The sequence below is a fragment of the Mustela nigripes genome, chromosome 7 (assembly GCF_022355385.1).
Source record: "Mustela nigripes isolate SB6536 chromosome 7, MUSNIG.SB6536, whole genome shotgun sequence".
NCBI classification, from domain to species: Eukaryota; Metazoa; Chordata; class Mammalia; order Carnivora; family Mustelidae; genus Mustela; species Mustela nigripes.
This window is the reverse complement of record NC_081563.1, coordinates 112,001,417-112,023,548: the sequence shown is the minus strand read 5'-3', so window position 1 is coordinate 112,023,548 and position 22,132 is coordinate 112,001,417. Positions and strand designations below refer to the sequence as shown.

The window sequence follows — 22,132 nt, the reverse complement described above, 5'->3', positions numbered from 1 at the left end:
TAGTAGGCAGAGAGGCAGGCAGAGAGAGAGGAAGGGAAGCAGGCTCCCTGCTGAGCAGAGAGTCTGATGTGGGGCTCGATCCCAGGACCCAGGGATCATGACCTGAGCCAAAGGCAGAGGCATTAACCCACTGAGCCACCCAGGTGCCCCAAACATCTATATTTCTAACCATAAATATGGCACGTGCCCTTGTATCTTTATACCCATATATATATGTAACGTCTAATGGGTGGCAACTGAAAATTGGTTGTATAAAACTTAGAGACACATATCTATAACTTCATATAGTAGTATACATACGTAAAATAAATTCATTACATCTATTTGAGATCATACTATATGCCAAGTCATTACCAAGTGGTAACTGAAAATGATTATGTCTGTATCCGCATGTACACACAGATAACTATGTGCCATATATGCAGAGAAATTCTTGCCTATGTCAATGATCTATTGTTTTTAATCCATTTCCAAGGATATCCCCTCCCCCACCCCATACACACACAATCACTCACATGCGTATGGGGCTACATAACCTGATCGCAGATGCCATCTTATTTCCAGGCTTATTTCAGGATGTTCTTTCCTGATCTGCACATATACAATTTACTGTCTAAATGATATTGCTGCGTTAGCAAGATATTGTTTCCCAGCTACTCATGAATGAGTATTTTTTTTTCTCCTCCCTAGTTTTTTCATTTGTTGTTGTGTCCCGTATCCCACTGCAATCTGTTTTCACCACTGGGGCAATGCCATTCCTGGCCTCGGTTTCCTTCGCAAGAGGAGATGATTGGTCCAACATCATTCGGGAAGGGAGGTCCCTTTGGGTGTAACCCTTCTGGGATTATCCTTTGTGCTACGATCCGCAGAGAGACCAGAAAGTTGGAGAGTCAGTCCTCTACCAAAAGCATGCCGGTGCTGTTGGAAGACAGGGGATGGGGAAGCTGTTAGAAGAGGCTGTTTAGCAAGCGACCAGGGAGATGCATCAGACAGTAAGCCCCATGGGAGCTCAGCGAAGGAGTCACAAAGGAATGCTTCCTGGGAGCAGAAATATGGGGCTTTTAAGCTGAATTTGGAATTAGGACCCAAAGGTCTTGGTTACTGGTTTACACTACCACCCCACATTAGCTTTATATTTCGTTCCAAATATAATTATCTTGGGACAAGTATGGGCCCGTGGAGACATTCCACGGTGTTTCCACTGTCTTTTTTTTTTTTTTTTAGATTTTATTTATTCATTTAAGAGAGAGAGAGAGAGCATACAAGCAGGGAGAGAGGCAGAGGGAGAGGGTGAAGCAGACTCCCCGAGGAGCTGGGGCCCTGACGGGGCGGGGGGGGGCTCAGTCCCAGGACTTGGAGATCATGACCAGAACTGAAGGCAGACGCTTAACCATCTGAGCCACCAGGAGCCCCCAGAGCTCTGATTTTTGCTGGGGGTCTCCTCCTTTCTTACCTGCTCATCCTCCACCAGCCTTCCTGGTGAAAGCAGTGGCAACCAGTGGTCCCTCCCCAACCTGCTACTTTCCAGCTGCAGCTGGAGAACCAGCACTGGATGGAATGAGGAGTCCTGAGTCCTGGTTCTGGCCCCACTACTATCTTGCTCTAGGGCTTGTGTAAGTCACCTCATCTTTCTGGTTCCAGGTTTCTCCATCAGTGAAATACAAGGGTTGGCCCAGCACTAGGTTCACTTAAGTCTCTTACTGGCATTTTTTTTTTTTTTTTTGGATCCTCACCTTCCTCTTTGTATGGGAGCTACCCTCCCCAAGGGACCTATACAGTCCCTTCTGCATAGATCCCACCCAGAGGGAGATAAAACACAAGCCATTCTCTGCCTGGAATGACTTTCCCAATCTATTATTGTAAGGACAGTTCAGGTTTGGACAGAAACACTTCAATCTGAATCTTTCTGTGTTGCACATGTTGGAAGCTTTTAAAACCTTGCCCAGAGATGCCTAAAGTCATAGAAAGTAGGGATCAAGTGAGGTTAAGCCTCTGAAAGTTCTTGATAATAACAGCAGCAGCAAATAGTTTGCTGAGCAATTGCTATGTACCAGGCACTTACTCTCCAGAAATGATGACATAGGCACTATTATCATCACCCCCATTTTACAGTTGAGGAAACTGAGGCACAGAGTCACTCACCCAAGGGCACACAGCCAACAAATAGTGGAGCTGGGATTTGAACCCAGGCAGCTTTGTAAACTATAAAGCACCGGAGAGATGCCAGAGAACATAATTATTATTCCTGATTAATGTTACCTTGAGCAACCGAACATTGCTTACCTTGAGATTTTCCTGGTTGGCTGGACACCAACCAGAGCTGTGGTGAGTCTGGGTGCCATCCAGCCTGTGCAGATGGAGAAGCTAGGCTCTTTGGTTCACACCTCGGCAGCAGATGGCACTTCCTTGTAAAACTAAACACTACCTCACATGCTCAGTGAGGAGAAATGACTTACCCAAAGTCAAACTGTGAATTTGTGTCCAAGCTAGGAGTAGAACATGGAGTCCTGCCAACAAGACTCTCCCAAACCAGACAATCTTAGGACTTGGTGGTGGGGGTATTGGGGGTACCTGATGATTTCATGAACGAGAAAACGAAGACCTGGAGAGAAATAAGAGAGACGTTTAGGCTCTCTAATAAGCGTCTGACTTTATGTAAGTTCCTTAACTTTTTCGTGCCTCTGTTTCCCATCTGTAAAATGAAAGGTTAGAACAGGGGACCTCAGCAATTTCTTCTAGATCTTCTTTCTTTCAATCACATTCACTGAATTCACTGGGGTGCATTTTCTTCTTAACCATTCTGCTCATGCTGGTGGTTTGGCTCAAGTGGTACAAGCCTCTGGAGTGTTCGCTTCTTGAGAAGCAGGCTGCTTTGGGGTGGGGGTGGGAACCTCAGTCTGGGATGCTTCTTCTCCACGGTCCCTTCTGAGCCACTGTAGAGGAGAATTCTGAGGCCCTGATCAGTCACTGAGCAGGAAGCAAATGATGTGAAACAGTAGGACCAAAGCTATCTTTACCTTGACATTTCTGGCTTATTTTCTTAATTCATTTGACTCAATTCCCTGATTTCTAGAGTCATAGAGCTGACTCTACTTGTAGACATTCTATAGCTCTGAGGTGGCAGGCACGTGGAGATCGCCCTACCCCGTCCTAGGGAGGTGGGGTTGGCTAGTTCTAGGGAAGAGCTGTTGGCAACCAAGCCTCAGCCTGAGCTCCTGGCTCCTGATACAATCTCTCCATGGCAACCAGCCTCCACTACTACTTAGACGCCCTGGTGTACCTCGCTCAGACCTGCAGCAAGGAAACCAGCTCCAAGAGGGCTCAGGCTGCAGAAAACATGATTAAGTATATACCGTATGCCAGACCCCACCCCGGGCCCTGGGCACCAAGAGGGAGGAGATGCAGGAACTGGGCTAGAGGAGCTTACAGCTGCCCAAGACAGACGATTATGGAGTAGAAAAAGTGAAATAACCAAGTGATCTGCAAGATTCAGAGATAGCACGGACAGATGGCTGGCATTCTCCCAGCACACCAGGAGAGGACTTTTGGGAGGAGGTAATATCTGGGCTGCATCTGGAAGGCTGCCAATGGAAGAGGTAGGAGTTTGGAGGTCCCTTTCTAGACAGGGTCTCCTGACCCCATGAATTCAAAGGTAAGCATAATTCCGATGCTGTCTCTAGAGCAGTGGCTTATAACCTTCCAAAATTACATCAGAATTGACTTAGATGGAGGGAGATAGGGGAATCCACATCTTTTAGTAAATGTCTCAGATAGTTCTGATACCTACAGTGTGTCCTTTCCTTGAGCTCCTCCTCCTGAAACCCCTCAAGACGGAAACAGAACCCAAGGTTGGGAGGTGGGAGAGAGCACAGCACACAATCAGAAACATACGATCAGAAACAGAATTTCCACGGTGGCGCCCTTGGACATTTGAAAGGTACACGCATGGGTTGCCTGGGTGGCTCAGTGGGTTGAAGTCTCTGCCTTCAGCTCAGGTTATGGGGATTGAGCCCTGCATCAGGCTCTCTGCTCAGTGGGGAGCCTGCTTCCCTTCCTCTCTCTGCCTGCCTCTCTGCCTACTTATGATCTCTGTCAAATAAATAAATAAATAAAAATCTTTTTAAAAAAAAAGAAGAAGAAGAAGGGTACCTGCATCCCACATAACCATGAGTAAAGTGCTGGCTTCCTAATGAGGGAGAGACCAGGATGTATCTGTTATCTGTGCCTTCTTAAATTCTTGCCTTGCAGATAAGTAGTAAAACACAGCTACTCACCAGTTTTTTTTTTTACCAACCCACCCTTCCCCTAGGGTTCTCTGACAGGAACCAGATGAACACAAAACTGCTTTCTCATCCCTGTCTTGTCTCCTGATCACTGTCTCACACACTCCATGCTTTCTTCTGGGTGAATTCTTACTGACTATGAAAGCCCATTCAAAAAAAAAAAAACAAAAAAAAAACATTTTGAGGGTCTTCCTAGGGATAGTTTTTAAGAGAGAGAGCACACACCAGTGGCGGTTGTGGGGAGGGGCAGAGGATGAGGGAGAAGAATCTTAAGCAGGGTCCATGTCCAGCACAGAGCCCAATGCCGGGCTCCATCTCACCACCCCAAAATCTGAGCCCAAATCAAGAGTGCAATGCTTAACCGACTGAGCCACCTACGCACCCCCGCTAGCGATCATTTTTATCATGACCTTCCCCCACCGCACAATTATAGGAAATTTCAGGATAAAGCAGTAAAAGTCATCTGGAATCCTATTGTTCACATACTTTTAATATTTGATCATTTTCCAGCAACTCTTTCTTCCATCAGTTGCTGTCTTTTATGGAATCGGGATTATACGTTTTACAAGGCATGAGTACAAAACAGAACATATAATAGGTGCATCCTGCTTTTCCCCACACCTGGAAACCAACTTTGCAGTTTTAAATCACGTGTTTTTGATGAAACGCTGTATTTTTTTTTTTAGATTTGATTTATTTATTTGACAGAGCAAGATCACAAGTAGGCAGAGAGGCAGGCAGAGAGAGAGGAAGGGAAGCAGGCTCCCTGCTGAGCAGAGAGCCCGATGCGGGACTCGATCCCAGGACCCTGAGATCGTGACCTGAGCTGAAGGCAGCGGCTTAACCCACTGAGCCACCCAGGCGCCCAATGAAACGCTGTATTTTTGAGCATATTTCCCTATGTCATTAAATAATCATCAAAAATAAGATTTTAAGTGCACTGTATTCTCTTGTATGGTTGAACCATTATTTATTTTCCTACTGTTCTTATTACCATTCCCCAGGTTACTTATGTCCCTTCTTTTTACCCTGTTATATATAACACAGGACTTGACATTCTTCTGTGTAAACCTTGAACACATCTGTGATTAGTCCTGTAAGAAAGATTGCTAGAAATGGTTTGTCCCTCATTGAAGGGAATGACCGCTTTAAAGGTTTATGACATCTCTTCCTGTTTCCTTCCAGAAAGATTGTGTGACCTTTGTTTCACTGCAGTAGTAAATAAGAGTATTCTTTTTCTCCATGCATATTGTTGGTTGGTATTATTCTTAATCATCTGTTCACCCCTTAGGCTCTTATCTCCTTCTGCCTTGTTTTGGAGCTGAGTTTTTATATCTCCCCTTGTTCCCTGAAGAACTAGCAGGCTCCTTTTGCACCCTGTAAATACTTACGGGGCACTTCCAACTCCTCCAATAGGTGCAGAGCATACCACTCCCCCATGTACATAGTCTGGCCCCCCAGGAAGTCTCCTCCAAACCTGCAAAATGAAAATACACTTTTCCTGGTTACAAAATAATAAAAAGTTGGGGTGCCTGGGTGGCACAGTCAGTTAAGCGCCCAACTCTTGGTTTCAGCTCAGGTCTTGATCGTGGGGTCGTGGGATCAAGACCCACAGCGGGCTCCATGTTCAACACAGAGTCTGTTTGAAGAGTCTCCTGCTTCTCTCCCCGCTCACTCACTTGTGTGCTCTCGCTTTCTCAGAAAAATCTTTAAAAATAATAATAACAATAAATAAATAAATTAGAAGAGTCATTAATAATATAACTATCCAGAGAAAAATATGAATAACATTTTGAGACAGATCCTCCTGGACATTTCATTCCATTTATAGTCACACACATTAGATGTATGTGTGTTGAGTTACCCAAATAGGCTCAAGTTAAACAAGTCTATTTTATTATTTTTTTAAAAGATTTTATTTATTTATATAACAGAGAGACAGAGAGCACAAGCAGGGGGAGAGGCAGAGGGAGAAGGAGAAGCAGGGTCCCTGCAGAGCAGGGGAAGCCTGATATGGGGCTCGATCCCAGAACTCCAGGGTCATGACCTGAGCCGAAGGCAGTGGCTTAACCGACTGAGCCACCGAGGCACCCCCTCATTGTATGATTTCTTATATCTTTCTATGTCAATAGATAAAAATTTAGAGAGATGGTATCATTTGGTGGTTGAAATCATGGACCCTGCGCCATTTCTTACTTGATACACTGTAGCCATCTTTCATGGAAGTGCTGGATTGGTTTTAGGCATTCTTTTGGACAGTTCTAGAATACACGATCGCATGACTGCGCCACAGTCTGCAGAGAATTTCCTTAATGATGGATTTTTCCTCCACTGTTTTTGCTCTTACAAACAATGCTACAGTGAACATCTTCCCCTGTATACCTGTGTATTCTCATGGGGATTCTTTTATAGGAGAAATTCCTAGAGTGGAATTACCAGCTAAGTGGGCACGTAGATTTTTAAAGGTTTATCATACCTATTGCCAAACGGCCCTCCATAAATATCACACCAATTTCAAGTTCCACCAGTGGGCTCTGACTGTGCTTGTTCTCCCACAGCTAGAAATGAGTATTACAGAATCCTGTGTGTCATCCTGGGTTTTCATCATTGTCATCTTATGAGGGTCATGGTACCTCTTTGTCACTTTAATTTTCTTTTCACTGTAGTGAGATTAAAACTAGTTTCCTGTGTTCAGTGATCACTTGTATTTCTTATAAAAAAGTGCCTGCCCATCATCCTTTATTGGTGTATTTCACTTGTTCTTTTGTGTGTTTTTCTTGTTGATTTGTAAGTACTTTATAATATTAATTACAGTAAATCTCTGTCTATACATACGTTATGTATCTCCCTCATTTTATTGATTTTTTTTTTCAATCTTTTTTCTCTTTCTTCTTCAGTTTGGGCAATTTCTACTGGTCTGTCTTCAAGCTGACAGATCTTTTCCTCTGTGCTCTTGATTCTAAGCCCAGTCACCGAATTATTTCATTTAAGGTGGGTCTTTTTCTCCAGTTGTAAGTTTGTATTTGGTTCTTTTTTCATCTTTTCTCTTGCTCTGCTAAGAGTCCCTCTCTTTTCACTTGTTGTTGACCTGTTTTCCTTTATTTCATGGAACTTCATTATAATAGCTGCTTTCAAGTCCGTGTCCAGTCATTCTGGCATCCGTACTATTTTAAGGTTACTCTGTTGATTAGAGTCTATTCCCTTGAAGGATGGATGCCGTTTTTCTGGTTCTTCATGTGCTGAGTCATCTGGGTCTGTATCCTGGGCATTGGCTAAGTCGGGATTCTGTCAGTTTATTTCAGCAACCTGCCTGGGGGTGGACCCAGACGGCAAGCGCCGTGGCACTTGTGGCAGCAAAGACTCAAATCTCAGCTCAATTCTTCAATCGTCAGCCAGACTGCTTATCTGCATACATGCATGGGTCAGAGCTGCTCAGAGGCTTGGGCAGGGTTTATCAACTAACCTGGGATCTTTTTTCTCTGACCCCTTCCTTTCCAGAGCTTCCCCCTCACACTCTAGTGGCCCAGGTGGACTCAGACTATTTATTGGCTCCTCAGGTCAGAAAAATGTGGGTTGTCTGTAACAATTTTTACTGCCTTGCCCTTCACCCCAGCTGTGGCCTGTCCTTAAGGCCAAGTCACCCAAAGTTGCAATTTACCCCACACTGACTCCTTCCTTCAAGTTTTGACTCCTTTCCAAAATCCTTCTGTTTTGTTCATTCTCAAGTAGTTGTCTTGTTCTTTTGTGTTTTGTTTTGTTTTGGAGTTTACTGTTACCAGCAGAAGGGACCATCTGTTATGAGCCCACTCTGCCATGCAGGAAACAGAATTACAGTTTGTTTGGCTGGTTGGTATAGGCAAGTTTAATATTTTTACCTCGCCACATTTATCTGTCATTTTCTTCATGGCTTCTGAGTTGGTACTCTGCACTAAACTATCTTCTCCACCTCCTATGTATTAAAAAATCCGTTTTCAAGTTGGATGGAACTTGCATTCATGTCAGACTTACAGCTTCTGGTTGGATCAAAACTCCCAGAATCAAACAAATGCAGTTGCATTGGGTGTGGAGAGGAGGACCAGACGGGAGAGGGCGGAACCACGGGATGCAGTGATTAAGACCAGTTAATTGGCTATCTCTAGAGTCGTGACCAAGACATAGAGATTGGGAGATGAGGGGATGCCTTTGATGAAGAGCATTTTTAGGACTGGCGTATATCATTCTTCGATCCAGACCTCAGCCCAGCAGCATGTGGCTCTTAGCCAGAGCTGTCCCTCTCCCCGCAACCCCATCCATTCTCAGCCAACAGGAGACACAGACGTGTACTCCAGCAGGGCCCACACGAGAAAGCACCGTGGGGTTGCCCACTTGGTTATTGGCTCTCACCTAGAACCATTCTGCTCCTCAGAAGGGCAGTAGAAAATCGTGGTCTAGAACCCAGGTTTGGGGGTTAGGCATACCTGAGTCCAAACTTTGACTCTGCTGTCGTAAGCTGCTTAACTTCTCTGAGCCTTGGTTTCTCCTTTTATGAGATCAGCAGGGAAAAAATGGCACCTGTTTCATAGTGCTGTGAGGGCTTGCGAGAGGCAGTGCTGGGCAGAGTTTAGTCCAATAGCTGGGGCAGAGAAGACTCACTCAATGAGGAGGAGGCACTGGGCTGTCCCTCCAGAGATATGGTATTTTGTCACCTCCGGCTGCATGGCCCTGGGCAAACCCTGCAGTCTGTGTTTCCCTCTGCAGGAATTTCCACGTCTGGAATGAAGGCTGGTTTGTGCGAACTGACCTGGGCCCATCGTACAACGGATGGCAGGTTCTGGATGCTACCCCCCAGGAGAGGAGCCAAGGTAACCCTCTTCCGGCCCTACTGGTCATCACCCCTTTCTCTGGGTTTCACTCTCTGTCCTGGCCTCTCGATTCTTTACAGGGGTAGACAGAAGCAGAAAGCCTCTGAGGGCTCTCCATCCCTGGAAGGCACGATGGAATTAAACCAAAAATATTTTTCAGAGAAGACTTCCCATCCTAATTTTGCCTGGCTCAGGCTGCTATTTAAATGAGTGGCTTCCCCGCGCCCACACGACTGTTGTCAATGCTGTGGAGGCCCTGGCACGTGCCAGGCAGCAAGGGAAAGAACCCACGTTCTGCCAACAGTGATTTCCCCACACAGCCTCTAGTAACCTATGTCTCCCAGCACAGAAACCATCTGGCCCCTGTTGCCCCAGGGATTTAGCCCAAATTCCCCAGCTGGGCTGGAGGTCTCCATGATCACGACCCCCAGCACCTCCATCCCCTCCACAGCGTCCCTCTACCAAACCAAATTCTCCTTCCTACAGTCTGGTCCCATCCCTGTCCCTGGGCCCAGGGCTTCTGCTCCCACTTCTGGCCACTCGCTTCCAAGCTTGGGTCCCAGACCCTCCAGGAATCTTTCTTCACCCTCTTGTGGCCTCCAGGGCATCTCTTATTTGCTACCTTCATTTTGAATTGTTTTTCTTATATTAAAAAAAAAAAAATCATGGGTCACCTGGGCAGCTCAGTTAGTGAAGCGTCCCACTTTTGATTTCAGCTCAGGTCTTGATTTCAGGGCCGTGAGTTCAAGCCCCATGTTGGGCTCCACCCTGGGTGTGGGGCCTACTTTTTAAAACAATTGATTATAAAAGTAACATGTGCCCATGGTTAGAAAAATTTCAAACCATTCTAAAAGGACTCACAATAAAAACTAAGTTATACCTCCCTCCCCTAACCCAGCCCCTCTACCAAAAGCAATAAGCATTACTGGATTTGGAGTGGGAGGTAACCTTCCAGATATTTTCCAGGCCTCTGTATTTCACACTTTTGACCATGATCCATAGTTAGTGGGTTGTGATAATCATTTTCAGAAATGAAGTAAAGTAGGGGCCCCTGGCTGGCTCAGTGGGTGGAGCATGTGACTCTTGATCTCGGGTTGTGACTTTGAGCCCCACACTCGGTGTGGAAATTACTTAAAACTAAGTCTTTTAGGGACACTTACTTGGGTGGCTCAGTCAGTTGAATGTCTGCCTTCAGCTCAGGTCCTGACCCCAGAGTCCTGGAATCGAGCCCTGCGTCTGGCAGCCTGCCTCTCCTTCTCCTCCCAACCCCTGCTCTCTCCTGCTATTTCTGTCTCTCTCTCTCTCAAATAAATAAATAAAATCTTTAAAATAAATAAATAAATAAATCTTTTAGAAAGAAATGAAGCAGAATGGCATAGAAAGGTAGGGGGAGAGAAAAAGAAAAAAACTATTAGGAAAAGAAAAAACTATCAGAATGCATTGGACATAGTAAGAACAAGTCTTGTCCTGTAAAACTTTTGTCTCAGGACCATCTATGTCCTGTGACCTAGAGATCATGGTTTTAAAAAATAAAAAATAAAAAAAAGTTGAAAGTCACTCTTCCAGACATATAAAAGTACCTGTATGTGGGGGGTTTTTTGTTTGTTTTTGAGGAGGTTTTGTTTTATTTTTAGAGAGAGGTAACAGGGGAGAGGGAGAATCTTAAGTAGGCTTCACACCCAGCACGGAATCTGACATGAGGCTCGATCTCAGGACCCCGAGATCATGACCTGAGCCAAAATCAAGAGTCAAACGTTTAACCAACTGAGCCACTCAGGCACCCGATTTGTGTCTTTTTTGTCTCTTTGTCTTGTAAACACGAATAGAATAATCCTCTTCTTTCTATTCTGCCACACCTTGCTTTATTCAGCTGGGCACTGGGTGAATGACACTCTCTAGTCTCTATTTCTACATCTACATATCTATCTACATTTCTGTCCATCTATCTGACCTTGCCTGTGCCCAATGCTGGAAGAGGAAGGTGATAGGCAGGGCTGGGAGCTCAGAGGAGCAAAATTCCTATGGGTTGGGTGTAAGAAATTCTTCCAGGAGTTGGGAAGGATGATTTGCAGGGGTAGAAAAGAGGCAGCCATGAGCACAAGCGGTAGGAAGGAGACAGCCCAAGGGCAACAGGTCAGCATCCACCACACGCCAGCGGAGGGCAGGACAGGGCTGGGTGGTGTCGCTTGGAGGGACAGGTCCCAGAGGGGGCTGCGGCCCCTGGCTTTGGCTTGCATGTGGTCTCTGCTCCTCACCACCAGGGGTGTTCCAGTGCGGCCCAGCTTCGGTTGTTGCTGTCCGAGAGGGTGATGTGAACCTGGACTTCGACATGCCCTTCGTCTTTGCGGAGGTGAACGCCGACCGCATCACCTGGATCTACGATGCCTACAACAGCACCCAGAAGCAGAATGCCTCGGACACCCACAGCATTGGCAGGTACATCAGCACCAAGGCAGTGGGCAGCAACTCTCGCATGGACATCACGGAGAAGTACAAGTATCCGGAAGGTAGGAAGGGCTCTGGTGGGGCCGTGCGGCCGGGGCTTGATGGTGGGGACACAGCTTTCAGGGTGGAGAAGGGAAAATCCCTCGTACTCCTCCTGTGTTCTCAGAGCATTCTGCCTGAGTGGTAGGAGGGCTCCCTGGCACCCAACTCACAGGTCTGCGGACTATTTCCAGTGGGGACAGACCTGTCACAGCAGATGCGGTGCTGGTAGAATTCTGTGATGGGGCCCAGCAGCTGTCAGCCCAGCTCTTCTCCAGCTGTGTCCCTTTCCCACAACTGGGGTGACAGCCCTGTGATTGGACATCACAGGGAGAACCCCCACCCTCACCCCCAGGCTGCCCAGGGCTCTAGGAGAAATCTCTCAAGCAGTCTGCTCTCCAAGCCTCCAAGAAACACAGGCAGGAAACACTAACTGAGCAAAGAAGAGGACAAAGACCCTAAAAATGTGGGTCTCTGCTGCGTATGCATCAGAGGCCCCCCAAGAAGCCTGAAACACCCGTATGAGTCACCAGGAAGTCTCGTTTCTACAAAGTTGCCTCTCTGCAAATCCCATTAGCTACCTTAGTTTGGAAGTTGCCCTCAGAGTCAGCAGCCTGTCTCGCTGGGGACTCTCTAAGTGACGTTCATCTGTAGAAACAGCCAAGAGTAGATGAACACTGGCTCTAGCCAGCCAGTCCCTCTGTAACAGGTCCCGTCTCTCTCTTTCTGGTGTGTTTGGAAAGAGACTCTTTGGTTGATCTCATAGATTATAGGTTCTGAGGGGTCAAGCAAAGTGCTCTCCTAAAGGCACCCAGAGCACACCCTAAAGTGAACCCCCAAACTCTCACTGCTGCTGGCTAGTGGTATCAGTCCCAGTTCACCAAAGAGAGAAGGTGGAGAGCTAGGAAATGGGGTCTGACTCCAGGTCCAAGTGGATGACCCCTCCGGGTGGTGTTACCTGTGGACACTTAGAGGCACAGGCCTAAGGTCATGACATTAATGGCCTTGGTGTGGTCCTCAGTCTGCCTCTGCAGGCCATTCCATGGCTAGGGTCAGACAGCCCTTCTCTCACGCACTGAGACTTACCCAAGTGCCCACTCCATGCCAGCTCCAGGGAGGTAACAAGGGACATGGCAGATGAGGCCTCTGCTCCCCCCTGCCCCCCTCCCTGAGCTCACATACGTAGAAGTATTTTCAACACTGTCACAATGGAGAAACAAGTGTAGGGGCCAGGGAACAAATAATCAGGGGCTGGAGGTCAACTCCAGTCCCACATTGATCACCAGGAGACCCCAAGCAGGAGTCTTAGGATCTCGGATCCCTTGATTTTTCACCCATAAAATGAAACTAGCAGTGCCCATCTTCAGTAGGATTTAAATGAGCTGGTGTACAGAGGTGATGCTTATCAACTTGGACATCTACAGCATCACTGGAATAATGACCCTCTGAGGTCCTTTTGAAGTGCACTGCTTACTTGGATGTATGTCCTTTGGGGTTCCTTCCCTTACCGTCATACCTTGATTGTGCCTATTGAAGGGCTATGTCTGTCCCAGCCAAACCTCCAAAGCTGCAGAGAGAGACCAGGCCATGGTCAGGTTGGGGGTGAGTCCCAGCAGGAATCTTGGCAATGCCCCAGCCTCTCTCTGCGTGACAGCAGAGCTGGTCACACTGCCAGTTGTTGCCCCGTTCTCCTTACCTAATGATGCCAGCTTGTCTGCAAGGGCCCCAGGGAGGAAAAGCTCATAAAACGGGTTGCTAAGCGTTTGTGCAATGGCAACACCAAAGGAGAAAACAGTAGCAGGAAGCTTAGTCTTGAGTAAGCCCATCAGGTGACCTATATAGGTATCTGGGCTCTGAACCTTGTTGTGCAAACACGCCTGCTTTGAGGTCTCCTGGGCACAGAAGGCTCAGCTCCCCGCACATACATCAGCCCTGGGTGTGGACTTACAACTCGACTGCAGGATGGGAAGGCACCAGAAAGAACCCAACCCACCAGGAGCTATCAGCTCGGGTAATCGGGCTGCCTGCCTCCTTTTCAGTAGGATGTTGGGTGGGGGGGTCTTGGACTATGGGTGTAGTCACCTGGGGACTGCCCCCTCTCTGCCTCTCTAACCCCAAGATTAGACCAGTTGCTTGAACCAGTCGCTTCTCATCCTTAGGACCTTACTTCTAATGTGATGGGCTTGGATGAGTTGCCCTCTGAGGTCTTGGCCACTTGTTACATGGAACTTAGGGAAAAGGCCATCACGGTTGACTTTGAGGGTACACCGTGGCCACGCTCTGGGGGCCGTTTATACCATCATATTACACAGCGCTCACAATCTGAGTCAGAGTCAGAAAATCCGTCCTTTGTGTTTTTAAAACCTGAAGTCTCTCAACAACTTAAACCAGTCGTAACTCGGAACCAAACCAGCCATGGGGAATTGTTTTTTGTTTTGTTTTGTTTTGTTTTCACAAGGGCAGAAGCGCCCCTCTTTGACCTCAGAAGCATCTTTAGAAACAAAGCAGAATAACATGGGAACGTGGTTTGGAAACAAATTCTTTGGATGAAGCCAATTCTAAATCATAACTTTTTTTTTTTTTTTTTTTTTTTTTTTTTTGCTTTTTTGCTTAAGAACTCATTCTACCCTTTTTAGACTCGTTTTTGTTACTTGGTTCTAAAGGAGCTGTTTGTTCTCACAAGGGACCTTTTCTCCAAATATAAAGAAATACAGGAAACGAAGAAAAGGGAGGAGAAACCAATCTAGTTAGCCTGAGCCAAATATCAGACCATACGGTTATTTTGTGCAGGTTCGGATAAAGCGTTCCCTACACTGGTTTGGAAACGCGGAGCTGACCAGCAAAGCACACAGACCACCTGGTCAGTGAGCCTCACGTTAAGGAGGATGAAATGGAGAGACCCGGAGAGCGGGGAGACTTGCTTGGATCAGAATCCTCTCAGAGCCAACAAGGCTTCTACCCCTTCCCTGAGATGCTTCCCTCTTTCCCCATCGTGCAGGTTCCAGCCAGGAGAGACAAGTGTTTGAAAAGGCCTTGGGGAAACTCAAACCCCATGCATCCTTTGGTGCCACCTCTGCGAGACCCTTGGCACGAGAGGAAAGGGAGCCCAGCATCTCAGGGAAGTTCAAGGTAATTGGCATTTTGGAGGTGGGCAAAGAGGTCAACCTGGCGCTGTTGCTCAAAAACCTGACAAGCGACATGAAGACAGTGACCGTGAACATGACGGCCTGGACCATCGTCTACAACGGCACGCTGGTGCACGAGGTGTGGAAGGACTCCGTCACAATATCCCTGGATCCCAAAGAAGGTAACTCGTCCTGTGGCTTTGGGGGGACACCACGCACCCAGGGTCGCTGATGGCCTTCTGGGGTTGGAGAGTAAGGGGCAATACGGGGGTCTTGGTCCTGGGATTCCTACTGCAAAATCCAGGCCCACCCCCCACCTTCTACAGTCTATTTCTGCCACCCCTGCCACCTGCCACCCCCACCCCACAATGCATTACTTTTCAGGTTTGACCCCGGGAGGGTTGCAACATACAGCAGGGTCTTAAACCCTCGTCCAGTGTTCCTCCCCACATAGCTGCCAGGTGGGGAGTCTCCTGATTCCCGAGGGCAGGGATGCCTGAGAATGTGGGAGGAATGGAGACTGGCGGCTGCTGGGAAGAGAGCAAGGCGGAGCAGCAAAGGGCTGGTGCTCTGGGAGAATTTGCGGGCAGGTGTGCTCACATTGGCAAAATCCTCCAAGCTGTTATGAAAAGTTGAGCCTTACAAAGCAGATTAATAAGGGTGGGGTGGCTATTTGCTTCACATAAATAAAAACCGATTAATCATACAGCCCATTTTGAAAGAGCTCTGTCTGTAGGGAAACGGAGATGCTTTACACCTGCCAGAAGGCAGCATCCCTAGCAAACCTGGCTGCTGGCAGAATTTTAGCAGAAATCTGCCCCACACCAGAAGCAACCGCCAGGCTCCCAGCTACTGTCAGAGCCCAAGGGAAGAGCTATTTTTGCAGGCCAAAACTAGTTCACAAGAGGAAAATGGTTAAAAAGTTTTTTAAAAAATTCATTCTCTGCGTTCATCTGCCCATTCAGCACAGGCTAGGCTAATTCCTCTGGTGCCAGCAGCAGAGATAGCTTCCTCTTCAGTATATGAACCTCTTAGTACCAGGGCACCCCAGGTCACCCAGCGTGACCACTGAGAGAGAGAGATGGGAGTGACCTGGACCACAGAGGAGGGAGAGGGGGCCTGAGGCTTAGGAGGAGCCAGGCAAAAGGACAGAAGCCAGGGGAAGGCATTTCCACTCGAGGGAACCGTGTATGTCCAAGCGTGCAGGTGACCATAGGCCTGTGCTCTCAGAGGATTGACGGGAAACACCGAGGACTCTTTCAAGGGAGAGGTGAGTAAGGTTTCAGTGATGCAGGGCCAGACTGAGGACTCTGAACTTTATTTCTGAGGCAGCAAGGAGCCACGGAAAATTTCTGAAGTGACAGGGAAAAGGGGGAGCGTGGTGTTGGCGAGGGGGTGGGAGGCATGGTTCTGACGCCACAGCTGCCGCGTGCGTGGGGGTGACTGGGAAGCAGGAGCGACCAGCGGTGGGGAGGTGGCTCAGGATGCTGTCACAACAGAATCCCAGGAGATTAGTCGACCTGGGAGGATCCTGAGCACGTCCAGAGCCAATCCCTGGCTTCCCTTCCTAGTTATTATTTGTTGTCATCATTAGGCAATCGGGTAGCATGTCCTGCCCTCTGACATTTTCTAGAATGGGAGGAAGCTTCAGTCCCTACCAGCCCATTCTCCTGGGAAGCTGCCCAGCCAGTCAGAGGCCCGGTGCCTCCCCAGCTTCTGCTCTGCCGGGTGCCCAGAACGGGGGCATGTTTCCCACAGAGCCAGGCAGGAAGGGCTCAGTCAAGCCCAGGACTGCAGACCTTCCTGGCCAGCTCCCCACCACCTTGGCTTGGCATTAGCTCTGATGTTTTCAGAAATCAACCCCCCTCCCTCTCACTCTGCCTCCTTGGCATCTCCTTCTAGAAATACAGCACCCTGTGAAGATTACATATGCTCAGTATGAGAAGTACCTGAAGGCAGATAACATGATCCGGACCACAGCTGTGTGCCAGGTGCCTGACGAGGCTGAGGTGTTGGTAGAAAGGGACATCATCCTGGACAACCCCAGCCTGACCCTGGAGGTAAAAGCGAGTGAAGGGGTACCCACCCAGCCAACCCAGCCCTGCCGGCACCCCTGAGCCACAAGGAAGCTAGGGAACTTGGCCTAGCTTGGGTCCTGCCTCTGCCACACGGATGGGCCAGAGCTCCTGCTCAGACCGGCATCCTTGTTCCTTGTGATAAATAGGCACATTTGCTCATGGGCTTTTTTGGTTCTGGTCCCAAGGCACTGGGGGCACCCTCTGAGAAGCAGCTGGAGGGACTCCTCAGCTCCCTCACCCACTCAGCTCTGAGCACCTGCTGTGTTCTAGGCTCTGCCAGGCTCAGGAATGACAAAGAGTCACAAGGGGAGGGTCCTGCCCAGGGGGATCCCACAGCCCAGCCCCAGACCATGTTGGTGGAGTGTATCAGAATGGGGCACCCCTCGCTTGCAACTCTCCATATTCAAGATGCCAGAGTTACAGAATCATGGACTCTTAGGAGCCTACTTTCATGCTCCCATACCCTGCCACTTCACACATGAATGAACTGAGGCCCAGAGAAGAGAGGGGAACTGCCATTGCTGCCAGAGCCAGGGACTCCCAGCCCAGGGCCCTTTCCAGGTGTCTGGGTTTGTCCACAGTCAGCAAGAGCATCTTCCCAGTGGTTGAGGATGAGGATGTCTCTGCCTCTGCTTTTAAGGCTTGTTTTTGGCTGTGACTTGGCTCCCAGGTCCTTCCTAGGAGCCCAGCTGTGGGTTGGGTTTGGGAGCTTCTGGAGGAGGCTTGCAGGTGCACCTAGGACCGCTCTGTCCCTTCTCAACACTAGGCCAGTACTTGGACTGACTCCGAGCCCATCCCTTCCTGTCTAGCCTACCTGGGACTTACCCACCCTTTCCTTCTCCCCCAGCCCAGGGCAGAGGATACCAGAGGCAGACAGCATGGATCTGAGGGGTGAGGGGCTGGCGGGCAGGGCAGGCAGACAGATGGGCAGAGGAGACGGATATTCCCGTGAAGTTACAGAGAGGCTTATGGGTCAGTTCCACCCACATCTATTGTGTCTCTACCATCTGCCCCAGCTGCCTAGACAATGCTTGCCTTTTCTGTCCCATCACAATGCCACCAGCATTGCAAGCCCAGATTTCTAGAGAAGCCAGGTAATTGTGGCCTCCTTGGTCTTACTCCTCCCTAAGCTGCACCCTAGCTGCAGGGATTTCTGACCTCAGAGGGCAGAGACCAAAGGCACGCACTCCCATGCAGCCAGTCTGTGACTGAGCTCTTTTCCTTCTTCTGGTTGGTGCGGACCGTCCTTCCAAATGCAGATCAGTCTCCCACCTCAGAGGGGGAGCTAGTGACTGGACAGGCAGTTTGGGGGAAAGCAGAGAGGGGCAGGAGTTCAGCCATTGAATCACCACCATGAATCAACAGCCACGCTGAGTAATCCTTGATCTCTGTGTCTCAGGCGCCCCAGCACTGTTATGGGGATAATAAAATACTTCCCTTGCAGGTGTCCTGCCCTCAGAGAAGTCTTTCCCTTATGTGCCCCCTCCCTGCCCCTCTAAATTAAGCGTGGTCCCTAGTTACACAACCTTGAGAGCTTTCTGTCCTCTCACTTTGTTCTAGTTGAAGTCAGACATTTCTTTATTTGTGTACTTGTTTGGTCTCGGTCTCCTGCGGACTGTCAACTCCACCAGGGGAGGTGCTGTCCTGTTCTGGGCCCATCACTGCCATCCCTGGTACAATAGGTTGGAAACTAATCAGAATTTGTAAAATAACCAGGACTGGAGCCGAGCACTCCAGGTCGGCGCTCTGCCCCACTCACAAGAAACTTCATTGTCAGTCCACACTTGTCCTCTGTGTGCTGAAGCCTCTCCTGCTTCCCAAGACATTTCCAAGGACTGTGCCTTGTCCCAGCAGACACGATGAACAGCTGAGGGCTGATGCCCCTGCTGAGGGTGGGAGGTGACATCAGGTAGCAGCCAGTTCAGTTAGGAAAAGATTCCATGCTAAAATGATCCGTGTTTAAAGGAAGGTAGTTTCCCCTTGCTTATTCTCCTTTATCCTCAAACATTCTTATAGCTTTATCTTTTATTCAACACTTTGGCTCTGCATCTTTCAGATTTCCATATCAAGTCAGCTCTGTCTTTAAAGAATATCTTTAGAAAGGAGATTAGAATATAAACAGGCTGAAAAGGTGCCACTGAGAACTTTCTTACTTAATCTTTTAAAAAGGCATCTGAGGGCGCCTGGGTGGTTTAGTCGGGAAAGCATCTGACTCTTGATTTTGACTCAGGTCACAATCTCAGGACTGTGAGACTGGGCTTCTCGCTGGGTGTGGAACCTGCTTAAGATGATCTCTCTCTCTCTCACCCTCTGCCCCTCTCCTGCCCTCTAAAAAAAAGGGGGGGGGCATCTGATCATTCTTATTTTGGACATCTTTGTGTGTATTTCGTCCTAAAACAACCTCATCTTTACCTCAGCCTTCAGAGCATCAACATATTCTTGTCTTGATGAAAAAATCGATGCTTAGCTCACTTGGAGCAAGGCACAGATTTTTAAACTCATGAGGGTAATCTCTATGAAAAGATAACAGTTTTGGTGAAATCCCATGATCTTATCAGGCACTGATCGGCAACAGACATTAAGGACGTTCCATTGTGGAATCAGATCATGAAATCTGAACCTTGTTCCAAAGAGTGATGTCCCTCACCTTGGCCCATGAACCACTGATGCTGAGACACAGATTTCTGGTGCCTCTTGTAGTCTCTTTTGGGAGTATAAACAGATTTGGGTTAACAGGCCAGGGTGGTAAGCAGCAATAATGAAAGAAAAACAAATACATGAAAATCTCAAACTGAATATCAACATGAAAAATATGGCAGTGGTGATGTAGTCACGTTGTATTCCAATGGCGTAAAATTATGTCCCGTTGTACAGCACGTCACGGCCGTAAGTGAGTTCCATGGGAAGAATTACTGTAGAGATCATGGTAGGCGCCAAGTATTGGCAGATAACCCAGGGCCTGGTAAGAAGAGAGAAGGCTCTGGAACTAGAGAGGCCTCGGTTGTTGAGTTTATCTGAACTGAAGCTTTATTGCTGTCACATGGTAAGAAGGAGAAAAGGAATCCCGCAGCCACACAATTTCATGTTCTTTTTCCCAGACGTTCTTTTCTGCATGCATGATCTCATTTGGTTCTCTCTGTGCAAGGCGGGGAAGGACGATTAGCCCTCTTTATCAGATGAGGGAGCTGAGGCCTAGAGAGATGACGTCTCCACTCAGTCATGGCTGTTTCTTGGCAGAAACACAGCTTTCTCTTCAACAGCAAACCAATAGTCCAGGTGGCTTTTCCGATGGGAAACCAAGGCTTCTCTGGCCTCTGACCAAGGACAGTGGGATGCGGGAGCCCTGCCCACACCACACACGGCACACAGGGAAGCTCTGGGCTCCAGAACTTTCAAAGGACATCCATAGACTGGTGTGTCCTCAGAGGAGAGGGGCCTGAGTTGAGGTGGAAGCCCAGTGCCGTGTCCTGTGGAGAAGAGCGTGAAGCTCTGAGGACATGGTTGGTGGGGGCGGGTATGTCTGAGCAGGCTCTGGCCTCCCAGGGAGGGCGCTTCTAGGCTAAAAGGGGAGACACAGGACCCATGAATAGGAGCCTCAAGGAAAGTACTAAGTTCAGAATGAAATAGTCCCCAGCCCACTGAGCAGCCCATATGGAGCTCCACTATCCTGGGAGGTGGGTTTGCCCTTCCTAGGATGACCGTGAACCCAGCAGAGAAGCTGAAGTGCTCTCAGCTGCTACAATGTGCCGAGTCTCCCTCTGAGCCCAGGCGTCCCATCCGAAGCATGGGGATGAGAACGGGTTCCCAGGAACCCCCTGCACAGATGTATTCCCATCCCCAACCCGCCCGGCCAGCCAGGTGGGCTCTCACCGGGCGGCAGGTGAGCTGAGCAGCCAGGCCCTGACGTGGTCACCACCCTCCCGTAGGTGCTGGACCAGGCGCGAGTGCGGAAGCCCGTGAACGTCCAGATGCTCTTCTCCAACCCCCTGGACGAGCCGGTGAAAGACTGCGTGCTCATGGTGGAGGGCAGCGGACTGCTGCTGGGTAGCCTCCGGATTGAGTAAGTCCTGGGCCTCAGGGGCCAGCGTGGGATGGTGGGAGAGGGTCCAAGGGGGGCTCCCCACAGCCCCGGGAGGACCCTGCCTGTGGATGTGCTCATTTGCCTCTGGTCTGGGGGTTTGCTGGACTGGAACTCCTGGGAAGTCGAGATCACCAGAGCTTGGAGCTGGTGCCTGGGGCTTAACATATGTGGGAGATCATGGGACTCCCTTCCTTCCCTTGCTGAGGGCCCCAGTGTTTGCAGGGTCTGTGTCCCAGGAAGGCAGCCAGAGGAAAACCCCTCACCAGCCCAGGATGGGAGGGCCACACAGGGCCCGCCTCATCCATGGGCCAGGGCACGTCCCCACCAACACTAACCCATGCCCTCCCTCACTCAGCGTGCCAACCCTGCGCCCCAAGGAGCGGTCCCGGGTGCGTTTTGAGATCCTGCCCACCCGGAGTGGCACCAAGCAGCTGCTCGCTGACTTCTCCTGCAACAAATTCCCTGCAATCAAGGCCATGCTGTCCATCGACGTGGCTGAATGAAGGGCCCAAGAGGCCCCCATACAAACTTGGGTGACACGGAGCAGGCAGGGCTCACCCGTGGCTTGAGCCCCCTGCCCATGCTGTCCAGCCTGGGAAACCCCCAAGACGGCCTGGACTGGACCCCCAGCCTCGGGCTTACGCCCTCTCCCTTGCCCCCAGGCTGGACGGGCCCCACCCCAGCTGGGGACTTCCTCACTTTTGCACATGCCGCGGGAGCCCCATGGCCCTGCTCAGCTCTCCAGCCCATCAGCCCTGCAGGACAGAGGGGCACCTGACCCAGCGACTCTCTGAATGGATACAGGGGAGAAGACAGTCCACACTGTTTGCTGGTCCCAAGCCTGCAGACGGGACATTCCTATCCATTCCTTGGGCCACCGTTGGGGGATGGGGATGGTTGGCACTCACATCTTTACACTCAAAATAAAGGTTAAAAAGAATGAAATCAGCACAGGCTCTGCAAGACTGCTGCTTTGCCTCAGGAGGTGGAGCAGAAAGGCCGGGGGCCATGTACTTGGGGAGAAAGGAGGACCCAAAGGGGCCTTGTTCCCACATTCCAACGTCCAAAGAGAGTGGGCTTGTTCTGTGTGGCTCCGGGGCAGAACTAGAGAGGCCGTTCAAGTGAATTTAGGACAATTTTCTAATAGGATATCTGAGCATAAATGAGGCTGCTGGAGAGGGAGCTCCTTGTCCCAAGCAAGCTTCCTGCGCTCTCTGGGTGGCTGCTGGTGTCAGGGAGA

General features: G+C 49.3%; 1 protein-coding gene across 1 annotated transcript in view; it reads left to right on the top strand.

Moving 5' to 3' along the window:
- Positions 1-21,890, top strand: part of LOC132022690 (protein-glutamine gamma-glutamyltransferase E-like) — a 42,197-nt gene extending 20,307 nt beyond the window's left edge. Inside the window, exons 8-13 of the mRNA XM_059407927.1 lie at positions 9,021-9,124; positions 11,386-11,631; positions 14,607-14,915; positions 16,636-16,793; positions 20,738-20,871; positions 21,248-21,890. Coding sequence (XP_059263910.1) covers positions 9,021-9,124; positions 11,386-11,631; positions 14,607-14,915; positions 16,636-16,793; positions 20,738-20,871; positions 21,248-21,395 — 1,099 coding nt within the window. The 3' untranslated portion in view covers positions 21,396-21,890. The remainder of the gene's footprint in view (positions 1-9,020; positions 9,125-11,385; positions 11,632-14,606; positions 14,916-16,635; positions 16,794-20,737; positions 20,872-21,247) is intronic.
- The last annotated feature ends 242 nt before the right edge of the window (positions 21,891-22,132 follow it).